The 13,415-nt window shown below is 48.2% G+C and overlaps 1 protein-coding gene across 1 annotated transcript in view; it reads right to left on the bottom strand.

Annotated features, from left to right (window-relative positions):
• SETD1B (SET domain containing 1B) overlaps nucleotides 1–13,415 on the bottom strand; it is a 49,700-nt gene that overhangs the window by 8,447 nt on the left and 27,838 nt on the right. The window contains exons 6-11 of the mRNA XM_010296343.1: nucleotides 9,214–9,984; nucleotides 3,916–4,086; nucleotides 2,872–2,959; nucleotides 1,764–1,952; nucleotides 1,347–1,475; nucleotides 154–609 (exon numbers count right to left, since the gene is read on the bottom strand). Of these exons, the coding sequence (XP_010294645.1) occupies nucleotides 154–609; nucleotides 1,347–1,475; nucleotides 1,764–1,952; nucleotides 2,872–2,959; nucleotides 3,916–4,086; nucleotides 9,214–9,984 (1,804 nt within the window). The remainder of the gene's footprint in view (nucleotides 1–153; nucleotides 610–1,346; nucleotides 1,476–1,763; nucleotides 1,953–2,871; nucleotides 2,960–3,915; nucleotides 4,087–9,213; nucleotides 9,985–13,415) is intronic.

Genomic DNA, 13,415 nt, shown 5'->3' with positions numbered 1-13,415 from the left:
CTTTCCCTGTACAGATAACCCCTAGCCTAGAGCCAGGGCTGGAGGAAGAAAGAAAACAAGGGAAATACAAAACTGCACATATCGGATGCTGTGAGAATACTGCACTTGGAAATGTGGTAAAAAAAAAATGCCAAACCACATGGAAAGGCATACCTGGCCTACAGATGGGAGACAACACAAGTTTTGTCTCCTGGTCTCTTTCCATAACCAAGTGTTTCAGTGTTTCAGCAGCAATAGATGCCTCTGGGACTTCACCGCATTCACTTTCCCCTGCCTTGATTTCTTCCATGCCTTCATCTTTCACAGCCAAAGCTGGCTCTGCGAGTCCCAAGCCTGTTGCATCCATGTAGTCATCCACAGGATACAGCTCCAAAATAGTCTCCCTCTCATCATCAGGAAGCTCATGACCAGCAGGTTCATGCTCTGTCTCAGCAACCATAGCTTCTCTGTCTTGATCTTCAGCCACCTCTTCCTCCTCCTCCTCCTCCTCATCTTCATCGTCATCGTCATCTTCATCATCTGAGTCTGAACTCGACTCGAATTCAGAGGAGTCCTCACTTTCATCGGATGATTCAACTTCAGCCTTGGAAGATGAGGGACTTGCGACATCTACAAGAAGAAGAAATTACCATTAGTTCCACTTTCTGACTTCATTAAACAATCAGGGTCTGCTATAGGAGCAAATATCACTTCCACACTGTAACAGCATAGAAATAGCACCAACAGCAGCGTGGGGGTTTGAAGGAGTCGCCTCACAATTTATTTATTTTTGCAGGGACTTATAAACACCGTAGTTGGATGCTTATAACAATCCTCACACAACAGGCAGTTCCATGAGTGGCAGGGCTAGCGCTGCGTGGTACCTTGTCTGTGTGGGTCTCTTGGTGGATTGCATCTTTACTGGAGTTGTACTAAGATTCTCTGCTGCCTTCACACACAGCTTTAAAAACTGGAAACTACCACCTTCCAGAGCGGGAACTGATTGACAGGACAGAAAGTTATTAGTGGCTAAATTACCCCTGTTTGAAATCTGGTCCCTTCTCCTCCCAGGCACACATTTCCTAAAACAAGCACAAACTTAGCTGGCTTTAAGACTTCTTCTCCTCTGTCAAGTTGGGCTGAGATCACCCAGGGGCTGGAGACCTATTGCGAAGTGACCCACAGACTGAGGGATCACGGAAGCCTCAGAGGTAACAATTAAAAATACCCGTATGCATTATCTTGTATAAAACTGCCCTTCAGTGAACGAAGGTGCACAAATAAAAAAAAAATCAGCTCACATGTGCAAAAGGGAGACCACACCTGACCGGAAAGCTGCGCTTATTGCTTCTGTTGGAACAGCTTACCCTCCTCGGAGTCCTGCTCCTCCTCCTTGTCACTTGTGTCTACGCCTGTCTCCTCCTCCTCCTCATCTTCATCCTCATCATCCTCTTCATCATCATCTTCATCCTCATCATCTTCATCCTCCTCCTCCTCTTCCTCCTTTGAAAGAAAGCATTGCCAAAAATGAACATTGTCTGACTCTGAAACCTGGCTGTCACTGTAGTAACCACCAGCAACTCTCAGGGACACACATCAGAGAACCTGAAGAGGGAACAGCCTCACAGAGGTTCTCTTAGCACAGACCTAACAGGAGCACTCACCTCCTAGAGAAGGTAACTTTAGCACCTAGAATTACTAGGCCCCCTTTTAATGACAGACAGCGTTCAAAACTGCCATCACAAACCAACACACCTTGCCAGGTGCTGCTTTCACCAAGCTGCCCTCTTCTTCCTGCTCCTCTTCCTTCTCTGAGGAGGACTCTTCCTCTTTCCCCGATGTCTCATCTCCCTCTTCTCCCTCGCTGTCCAGCTCCAGCGGCCTTGCTGGTCGCCGCCTCAGCCCCACTGCTTCTGCATCCTTCTTTGACAGGTCAGATGTTGTATCAGAAGCATCCCTGTCCCTCTCCGACTCTGGTGAGCAACAACAAGAAGGAAATTGCCATCAAACACTTTGCAAGGGAGGCAAAGAGTCGGCCACATAATGGAAACCTTTTCTTTGGGAAGATCAAAGTTAGGAGCAATGCGCCCGTGTGGTGGGCGAGTCCCCAGCTCACAGGGGCTTACTTAATTTCGCAGTGCAAGTGAGGGCGAGACTGGGTGCAGGGTGTTGAAATGCCAAGGGTGGCAAAATGCAGGTGGCCAAAGGTGACAAGCTATAGGCAGAGCAGCTAGGAGACATGGCATGACTGGGCTCAGAACAGGTAAGCTGAATTTAATGCCTTTTTGTTTAAGTGCTTTACAAAACCCTGCTTTTGTATTTTGGCTTCAAAACCAGTTGTTAGTCTGAATCAACTTTATGGCACAAACTTGAATCCACTTTTTTTTTTTTTTACGCAAAACAAAGAGCATTCAAAGTTTGTCTTATCTCTACTCTTCTCTGCTTCCAGGAAGAAATGTTAAAATATTTTCAAATAGATTTTTCTGGCAAATAACTTTGTTTTGTTTTTAAAAATCAAGGGCAGGGAAAACTGTCCCTTACGTGCTTTCTCCCACAGCGTACCCAGCGAGCTGCAAGCACGGCCCTGGAACAGTCCATGAACTCATCTGAGCTCCCTCTACCGGGTGACCAGCTCTGCATCAGCAGAGCTAAAACAGGTTACGAGTTATTCATAAAATGTGGGTCTTAAATTTCCCATCAGTGAATTTAAGATAACTGAATCCAGAAGAGATATCTCCCAGCAGACCAGAGTTTTGTGAGAAGCAGGGTTTTGGCTGAGATCCTTGACTCTGTGTCTAACTGTAAGTGAGCACACTGCTGTGTGTGTGAAAGAATTCAGCTTGCATGTGGTTTACATCTGCTCTGTGTTTCAAACAAAGGTGCTTTGCAAACCTTCATCTTCATCATCGACAGAAGTAGAAGGCCGGATTCTCTTCTGATCTCCTGCTGAGGCAGCTTCAGGTGGCTCCTTTCTTTTCACCTGAACAAAAGACACAATTAGCATTTCTAAAAGTTTATAAACAGCAGAAATCAACTTCTTAAGCAAATTGCTACGGCTTTACTTTGCCATGGTGACTTACACCCAGAAACCAAGGGCCACTTCCCCAGCTCTTGATCCCTTTATTTACTTGCAAACAGAATTTCACTGTGAATGAAATTCGACCCCTTCAATTTGCATCAAAACACTCTGGGTACCAGCACGGTGCATGTCATCACCAGGTACTTTGAAGATGACAGAGAAAACTCTTGACAAATCCGTGTGTCTGAGATGTAACAGAATAGAGAGAAAGCCTGAGCCTATGACACTTTAAAGAACTTCAAGGCAAGTTTTATTCTAGATGACGACTGCAGAATCTCTCATCCCAAACCTCTACTTGCACTTTCTGTGCATTCAAAATCCTAATTTCAGGGAAGCCCTCTACCCTTCTCCCCTTCCTTTTTTAAAGAAAGTTTTCATTTTTTATGCAAATGCTCTTTAAAAGAGGTGACCCTATGCTTGCAAGTCTGATTCTGTAAACTCACATGAGGCAGAGAACACTTTTAACCAAACTTCAGGTGAGACTCAGCTGCCAAACTGCAAGACATTCTAAGCAAAGAAATAACTGTGTAAAACACTATAAGCACATTTTTACAATCATGCTGAAATGCCGTGTCCTAAACACAGGCAAGTGTCCCATTTACCTTGCAGAGCAGGGAGATCCCTTAAAGACAATTCACACCAGTGAGAGATGAAAAGCTAAGGCTGGGAAACGGGATCCTCGCTCTTACAAGAGCCACTTGGTGGGTTACAAGCGATGCTGTCGGAAGCAAGCCCGTCACTGAACACGGCGTGGCTAACCAGCTTGTAGGGCTTTGGGGCACAAACCTAGAGAGGTCTGTCCTCCTAATGCTCCTTCAGGGAATGTTAGCATAATGAAGACAGATCTTTGTTTTTACCTTGAAGGATGGCAGCCGGATGGCCCCTCGTAACCCGATGCCCAAGCCGATTCCCTCATATCCTAGGCCTTCTCCTTTGTTCCAGTTCTCCAAAAGACAAGATGCGATTCGATCCTTTGGCTTTGGTTTGTCCTCCAGTTCTCCTCCAGACTTCACTGGAGTGAGAGAGGCCTGCAACAGAGAAAGCACACTTGAGAGGGAAAGTATTCCGGGGAGCACACAAATTCTGGAAACCATTTAGACAGTTGAGGTTTGTGAAATATCACTGCCTTGCCCAGGCACCAGTTCTCCTGAAGGCAAGGGCATCTGAAGATGTACCACATGGCAACACACACTTGAAAGGGAGAAGATGCAGCAGCTCTTCTTGGATAACAAGACCTTTTGATCTCTGAGAAGCCTTCACCTCTTTGCATTTTAAGAAGTTATTTTCTCTGCACAGGGCACTAAAACTGCTGGAGACAAACCTGCTGGGACTCCCAGAGCAGTGGCTTGGCACAGGACACCAAGTGATGTTGCATTTGGAGCCGTCACACTGTCATGTAGCAGAGCAGAGACTCTTTCCTCACTGACTGTTTTCAAACACAATCTCAATTTCCTTCACATGCAGCTTAACACAGGCCAAAGTACTTCACAAGAGAGGACAAGGGAAACGAACGGACCCACTAGCCCCTATAGCTCATTTCAGGTCTCCCCAGTGCCTGGTGAGGAGACCACAGTGACCACCTTCAGAATGGCCAGAATTCATCACAGATGGTAGAAGCAAAGGTTGTAAAAGGGAGAGATGAAAAGGTAAGAAAAGGTGCAGACATGAACCCAGGACTCCAGAGCCCCAGGGAACACATTTTTCCACGCAGACAGGAGCTACCAAGCGCCAAGGAGCAGCTACCGTCCAAGTGTCTTGAACTCCGAACAGAAGCTACGGAGCTGGAATACACCACCATCCCTGAGCTCCCAAATGCTGCAGGAGCCCATCTGGTCTGGTCACAGCTACGTGAGAAACAAAGCTACACATATACCTCTTATGAATAACTCAAGCATGCTTTAGGCAAGTTAGCCTAATGGTGTGTTATCTACCTTCATTTGCTAACCCACATAACTGAAACCAACCTCAGACCTTCTAGTTTGGAAGACCTTTCTTCTTTTTAGTGTAAGGCACAGTAAAGCAAGTCAAAAATCACACACTCCCCTATGTTCACTTAGCAACCACAGCCCAAGTCCACAAGAACTGTCAGAAAGCTTCAGTCCTGGGAAAAAAGAAAATCAAAGTATTTAGGTGAAACAGCTAACAACTTGGTAACTAGACACACAGCCTCATCTCTGCTGAGCCACAACAAACCCCCTTTCACCAGAGCCAAGGTGTGAAGGAAGAGCAGGAGTTCAAGCCTCTGCAGCATTGGAGAGGCGGACGAGCTGGGGAAAGTGTCACACACGGTGGCATGCCACACTCTTCTTGAGCGAAGGGCACTGGGAGGCAACGTTCACTCACATCAGTCAGTGGCGTAACACCATCTAAAAGCCAGTTTCTCTTACAGACATTAACAGAGTTAATTTGCCAAAGCTGGCTGTAATCACCGAAGAGGAAGAGTAAGCTCAGCTCTCCTGCTAATAAAGGACAAGACTAATGGGAATACCAAGCAGAGAATCCAGGCAGCAGCACTCCGTGTCCAGGGATGGTTGGTTATTCCTGGCACTCTGCTTAATGCATCTTACTCAGGCTTTAAAACATAAACGCATCACTAGATTTGGGAACCGGGAAAAGCTTTCCCCTAGCTCAAGCTGACAAGGTCTGTGGTACATGGACATGCTCCTTCGCAGCTTTCAGCCCATACATTTTCCATCCTGCCTGACCTTTGAGCTTTCCCACCTTTTACCTATGGCACAATGCTTCTTGGCAGTCAATCGGCTGCCCAAGTCGATTCCTTTGATGGAATATAGTGGCCAAAAAACAGAGAGAAAAGAGAGAAACTGAGGCACGGGAGGTGACAAGCGTGTTGCCACCTTGTGCATCAAAGGTTCAGGGGCTGCCAGCAGCATTGTGTAAATAATATTTGCTGTCCTACTAAACTCGAACAACGTCAGTCAGGCAGGGGGAAAAAAAGAAACCCACAAGGCTTCCTGCTCTTACACGTGGGGAAGGTCAGGGGGATAGCGGACCCATGACGCCTCTGACCAGAGGGACACACCTACTGTAGGAACTGGCATACAGGGGAGCTCGTGCGCTTCCAAGATGAGCTTTCATCTCCCCTGTGAAATAACAGGAGGGCTGCTGCAGCTGATGGTCCAAGGAAAGGAGATATTAAAAGACATTACCTCTCCCTACAAATCCGCCTCATTTATTTCTGAAGAAAAAAAAAAAAGATGTAAACAAGCACATGTGTTGTCTTATTTATAGTTCCAAACGTCTGAAAATAATACAATTTCTTTTACTACTGTCAATCAGTAAGTAAAAACGTGAGGAGCTCCAATTAAAACCGATAGGAGGGAGGAAATGGGGAACCAGGGCCTGGTTTTGAAGGGTCATTTCAGCTCAAACAGTGACTGGAGGTCTTGGTCCGTTCTAGAAAAATCAGCGTGATGGACAAGTACATGGGGGACTGACCTCCAGCTGCCACCAAGGAGCCCAGACAGCTCATTCTCACGCGTGCATAAGGTCACCAGCAATAGGAAGGTACAGTTTAAGCTCAATATGCATATTTTGTTTTCCTTTGGCAAAAGCAGGCAGCTTATGACCAAGAAGGAATCCTGTTCTGCACCAATATCAGGGGGTGCCCAGTCCTCGCAGAAAGAAGGCTCTGAAATTTGTGTGATTTTTCTGCACCCAACAGTAACACATGGCCTGGCAGAGGCTTCTCCTTGCAGTGCCCTGAAGCAGCAATGGTTCTGGCATTTCTGTTCCTGGACAGAGAGCACAAGTGTTATTCCGTGCAACAATTTCGTATTCTCAATTAGGCTGCTCACATCCCACATAACCTATGGCAAGGACCGTGGCAAGCTGCTGCGGTACAGTTAGTTTCCCTTCCCAAAGTGGGTTGCAAATTCCAGGTGAGGGAGGAACACGGTAAATCTAACCATGGTTTGGGATATAAAAGAGCCTGACAGCCACTGAAGACCTGCCTCAGCTTGCTTCTGCTTCTTCACTGCGGATATCTGGTTTAAAACAATTTCTTGGGTACTTCAGTTGCTGCTTTTGCAACTATTTGCTGGATCTGTTTCCCTCACTGCCCTGGAAACTCCTCCAAAATTGTCAGCATACGCTCGCTGGAAGGAGGCAGAAGCTCCGAGCATTAGTCAGGAGGAGAGAGACTGGGTTTCTCGCCGCACGTCACGGCAGCCAGCTCTAAGCCAGAGCAAATTACACTGTCAGAAAACAGCTGTTAAGCAGCAGCATTACCAACCTCTCTGGAAAGCCAAGGAGCTCTCCCAGGCACTAAAGTTACCATGCAACTGGCTTACAAAGGCAGGTGGTGAAGATACTGCTCCGAAAACTGGCATCTGAAACAGAAGATGTATCTGCAGGTCGTGGTGTTGGTTTTGGTTTGTTGGGTTTTTTGGTTTTTTTACAATAATTTACTGTAATACTAATTTTGAGGTTTGCATGAAACTTTCTATAGTGTTAGCTTTTTTTGGTAGAGACAAGTTCACCGCATATTAGGTCACAGAGCTGCTCCCTAGCTGAGGTACACTTTAAATTGGCTGAGAAAGGATCAGACAATTCATGCAAAGCTGTTTTCTTAACTCATCCCCGGAACTCCTTGTGTATGCGGCCAACGTTCAGCTTTTGAGTTAACTGCTGTTGCGTACATGCGCTCGGGAGGCGGGAGGAGTGCAGAGAACTGGAAATCCTCATCGCACAAAGTGGGGAACACAAAATAGTGGCTTGGTGGTTCCAAACACTCCTGTTGCATCTGGCTTTAGTTTTTTGGAGCTAAAGTTCAGCTCTTAGATGCAAGAAGCCCTTGCACATTTGCACCCTGATCTCGGGGTCATTTCTTCTTACAAACCCTTTCCTGCAGGCAGCCTGCAGTGCCCCAGACCACCAAAAAAACCAGAACAGCTAAACTTTTCAAATTTCAGATCCTAGAACTACTGCTCTGAGGGGAGAAAGGGAAAGGAGACTGGGCTTTTGGGGCATCTTGAAGGCTTCCCTGAAAGGAGCAGAGTGGAGAGGACTCTCCCATGTGTACGTGCTCTGTTTGTAGGAGCAGCTAGCCTCGTCCTACGATTTGCCCGGTGAACTTCAGCTTTAACCAGAGTGTGTGAGCCCCCCCCAGCAGGGAAACTCTGCAAACATGCACCACAGGGCTGCGGTGACACTCGGGAGGTCACCCAGACCGTGTCCCTGCCCTGGGGCAGCAGCGGCTGCAGCGATGCCCTTCCTCAGAGACGCCTGTGTAACAACATTCCAGCCCTCCGAAACACAGCTGGAAAAACAGCCCGTTTGCAGATCCCTTCTGGATCACACCCCAGCGTGGCCGGTGCACCCTGCCGAGATGAACTGAGCTGCCATGCGGGCTGGCTTGGGCAATGCACTGAAGACAAATGTGCTCACCAAGACCCTCACAAGGGGCAAGCTGCACTTAGTCCCTCGCAGAGAAAGGGCTGCTCTGAGGTGGCCCCAAAGCTGGAGGGGACAAGGAGGAGATCCACCCCAAAGCAGAGGGATGACACTGAGAACAAAACACTTCTTCCTCAGGCCCACATTCAGATCAGCGGGACAGTGTGAGACAGAGCAGCAGTTCACTCCTAGGTGAGTAGTTACGGCTCCACATGTGTTCAGAGAGAACTCTGCATGGGGTACCTCCATCAATGACTAGGAAGGACTAGAATTCCCAGCCCGTGTTTGTTCTGATGACAAAGCAGCGTGACATGCCTGCATATATGGAGTGACACCATAGAAAAGCGCCAGGTTTAATACCCAGGTGCTAACCTGTCCCAAGGCAGGTGCCTGAGGTGATGGAGCATCTCCAGATATTTGCAGGCTGAGGTCTGCTGCTCCCAGCACACACTCCTGCCGCCTGCCTCAGCACGAAGACCAGCCCCGTGGGGACGCATGGAGCCAGGGGAGAACAGGGACACACGTGCCTCCCGTTTAATTTCAGCAGCCTCAAGCAATGGGGTTTCTCACAGCAAAGCTATTCCATATGGCTTTATTTTTTGCTTCTATTTTAGTTACCATAACATTTTAGGGTTGCGGGGTTTTTTTCAAGTCAGTTCCAGTCCCCTGCTGACCCATGCCTTGCCCACAAGCACTAAGAACAGTTCTCCCCAGGATACAGCACACAGTATGTGAAAGCCTACCTTTGCCAGACGTTCCTTCTTGTCCCACCAGTCATCAAATGCCCGAAACGCTACCACTTCAACCATCTTCCGGTTTAGGTCCCTTTTCATGATAGCCTTTAGTTCCTTCACTATGACCAAGAGGACTCCATCCACAGTGGCTTTGTGCGGATCTTCCTTCTTTGGCTCATAACCCGGCGGTGGAACCGAGGGGTCAAACTTGGGCAGTGGTGGCCACTGCTGTCCACGACCAAGAGCTGCTCCCATCGAGAAAGGGCGGTAGGGCGGAAGATTCACAAACTGCATCCGGCCCGTCATGAAAGGCGGATACTGGTATGTGTTTTGTGCCTGCATCATGCGGCTCAGCATCTGAGTTTGCATCTGGAAGGACATTGGCATGCCTCCCCACTGGTTGCCCAAGACACTTATCATATCCACCTGCATGACAGGGAACATGCCGGGATGGAACGGAGGAAGCGGAGGCAAGATATGAGGCGGAGGGACCCCAGGGGGGGCAGGGAGCGGAGGAGGTGGGACAGTGACAGCAGGGTGAGTGGGTGGAGGTGGTGGAGGTAGCGGCGGAGGCATCGGGAAGCCTGGCTGAGGAGGCGGCGGAGGAGGAAGAGGAGGGAATCCTGGTGGTGGCATGGGAGGGATCGACGGGGCCATCACAGCTGTGTTGCTGACGGAGGAGTTCACCACAATGGTTTTGGCACATTCTGCACTGGTGATGGGCGCAGGGTTGGTCTCATCATCAGAGATTTCCATGTCCTCCCCTGAAGAATGCTGACCCTGTGACAAAAGAGAGAGAAAAGGTGAGGAGCACATTCCTTTTACATTAAATACCACAGCACCGGCTGCTTCAAACAAAAGCTAAGATTAACACACGTTTTAATTGGGAATGGAGAAAAGGAAGCAATGCTCTGAAGAAACAGGGCCCATTGAACAGCTGGTGCCTACTGAAGCTTTTCTCTTCCATGTCAGACCTCAGGAAGCAGAAAGGCAAAAGCTTTCTGAAAGAGCATCAGTACCAACTGAACAAAAACCTCAGCTTCTGTGGAATAGGAGGAATTGCTCCCGTGCTCAGCAAAATACACACAATCCAAATGTCTTTCACTGCAAGATACATTATCTCTTATTTGCATCTAATACTGACAGGTGCATTATACCGTATGGTTTTATTCCTTAGTTTTCATCATGCACAAAGAATTACTCTGGTTTTTAATTATAATCCCTGGCTCATTTGCTGTCAACTCTTAACCTCTAATTGTGGGAAGACAATACTACCACATGGCTGCTGCTACTAAAAGTTGTCTTGACGAGACCACAGCAATTCACATGGAAAAAAAACAACCCCAAATCTGCTTAAATTGCCTTTAAACATCAGAGTCATAAATGCTGGGATTCAAAGACACAGTATATGTCATGTTCTTGGGCAAAATGAATACTTTACTAGCCACAAGAGATACAGAGTTACATAAAATGGTAAAACGATGTCCCAGCTCCACTGTCAAGGAGATGAAAACTGAATTAAAACAGAGGGTGCCTGCTCTCTCCAAAGACTCAAAGCTGCCTGATTAGGTCTTGTACAACAGAAAAGCCTCATGAGCTAGCTCCATCCTCAACAGCAAATGGTCACACCTGCACACTATGTCCCACAGGCACTTCAGTCCTGAAGGCATCTCCAGCACAAAGAAACCCCATGTGTGACTGTCACATCTCTCAGGTATTGTTAAAACAAATCCTGATAAGAAATACAGCAACCAAATATTGCTGGAAGACATATCCAACACAATGGCAGTTTATCTAGGAAACACAAACAACACTGACCTTTTAGTAGTAGGATCTCAGCAAAGACAGTACAGGGTCCCAACAACCTCCTCCAAAACTATTTCTTCCATTCTTCCTTTTTTCCCACCTAAAATTGTCAAAACTGACCGCTCTTGTGACAGCAAGCATCCCTCAGCTGTTTTCAGGAGTGAAAAGCAGAAGCACTCATCACAACCTTCTCTCCCCGGCTCTCTCCAAGCGTGACTGGCCTGCCTCCTTTGAACGACTTACCAAGCACTTCCTTCCTCACAACAGCTTCGCACAAAAAAGCCAGACAAACAGTTGGCATGTTGCCACCAGCTGATCTAAATAAAGAGCATCCCCATGTTCACCAGCACAGACCAGAGCCCAGCAGCGATGCTCCACCTCCGCCGGAGCTCTCCCGCCTGCCCTGGACGCTGCGGGCTCTAGTCCAGCTGAGGCAGTAAGAGATCGCGACCAAGTGGTCTTTAAGTGCCTCTTTGTATCTCAATCCTGGCAAGAGTTTTGGAACCTGCTGGGTGTTTTCAGCCAAATTTGACTGAAGATCCCAAAGATGTTTATTTCTTCTGTGTTTCGTGCCAGCAGGTACCTCCTCTGTCTGCTCTCCTAGTCTCCCCCATCTGAAAGAAAAGAGCAGTAAAGCTCAGCCCTTATCAGCCACTGGAGAACCCGCACTGGGGAGAGCTGCTGGGCAGCAGGCTTTGTTGGTAGTTCTTGTCCTGAAGCCGCTGCGATTTGATTTTTAACCTGTTTTATTTTTTGCACAAGGGTAAGAGAACAAAAGCAAGAGCAGCTGAGTTGATGGCTCTGTTACGACCAGTAGCCGTACGAAGCTGAGCAACCACAACTATACAAATCAAACCCAATGCTTCACGTTTCATCAAAGGTCATCTCTGCTACAACAGCTACCACCAGAGAGCAGGCTGAGCACAACGCCTGCAACAGCAGCTTTGCAAATCCTCCTGTCCTAGCACCTCCCCTCGCCCTGGCTTCCCCGCATTCCTCTGCTGCAGCGTGAGCCCACCGGCTCACGCACCGCATGGGTCACCCCCAAAGAGCCGCTTGCAGTTGTACTGACCTGAAAATGCCCAACCCTCAGCTCAGAGACCACCATTTATACCCACAGAAGGGCTGAAAGCATGAGCCTGGCAACCCCTGCAGCGAGGGCTATCGACCCCCCGCTAACGGTAGCGGAGAGGGGACTCTCCCACAGTTGCCGAGTTGCTTTAGAGCATCTGCGCATGCAGGGGGTACTCTGAGGGCTGTTCTGTAAACCCTAAAATGAACCAGCTCAAAAAGAAGTAGAAATAATAACACCCTGCACTTGAGTCTTTCCAGAGCCGAACGGTATCATCCCCTCCTTGAGCTGTGCACATCTGGCTAACATTTCTGAGTGGGTCTCACACCCTGCATCCTCTCCCCAGCTGCTCTATTGCAGTCACGTCCCACGCCGAGGATGCTGGGGAATGAAAGGACATTCTGCAGTCTCAACTACCGCAGCTCCAGCAAAAGGGGCAAAGGAAGAGCAAAGAGGACGACTGCGGCAGGTGTAAACAAGTTTCCTGCAAAGCAGACCCCGTTTTTTCAGTAAGTGAACACATAGGGCACTGTTAAAAGCACTGGCTCCAATTGCAAAAGCTGGATGATGGTAAAGGTCAGTGTTGGATAGGAAGCCAGGAGTGTTCAGGCTACCAAAGATCGGTAAAATCAGCTTCATATTCGCATTCATCTCACCTCATGGGGTATGGAGGAAAGTCACCCCACAAAGCCCCAGCGCAGCAGCAGCACCAGGCAGTGCCGTGGGGAGCTCCAAGCCACAAATTCTCCCTAATCCCCAGTCCCTCCTACAGGATCCTGCACCCTCCCAGTGCCACCCAACACCAGTCTGAGTCACCGCTCATGATCGGTCTCTGCTGAGCACACACCACCAGTCCCAAAGTGCCTGCCCGAGCCAACACGTCCTCTCCTCCTGGACACCACCAGTGCAGAGCCGCAGGAGACCTGCCTGCTCCTGCCCATCACCCAAAGCCCACTCCCATCCGCACGAGCCCTTTACTCGGTTGCAGTGCCAAAGAATCCTGCCTGAGGTTGGTTTTCCCTCTTGAAGGAAATATCAGATAGAAAAAGCCGATCCTGAAACTGCAGAGAGGTGGCAGGACTAGCCGGACTCCATGTTGCAGTGCGCAGTAGCTTTCTTCATTCATACATGCCTTTATTATAACTTAAGCTGAAATGAGAACTGCTAAAGCCATAACTAGCATTTTTGGTAGATTGAAAGATGATTTGTTTTTTAATTCTTTTGGTGCTCAGATAGTTCTGCAGAAAGGAACAACAGATTCCCCACTTCCTACAATGTTGGGCTGACAACTCACCTGCACTTGCACAGTGAACAGTCTGTGCTCCAGTTTTAT

Source organism: Phaethon lepturus, unplaced genomic scaffold (assembly GCF_000687285.1).
Source record: "Phaethon lepturus isolate BGI_N335 unplaced genomic scaffold, ASM68728v1 scaffold20791, whole genome shotgun sequence".
Classification (NCBI taxonomy): Eukaryota; Metazoa; Chordata; class Aves; order Phaethontiformes; family Phaethontidae; genus Phaethon; species Phaethon lepturus.
The sequence above is the reverse complement of the archived record's forward strand: the minus strand, read 5'-3'. Positions and strand labels throughout refer to the sequence as shown.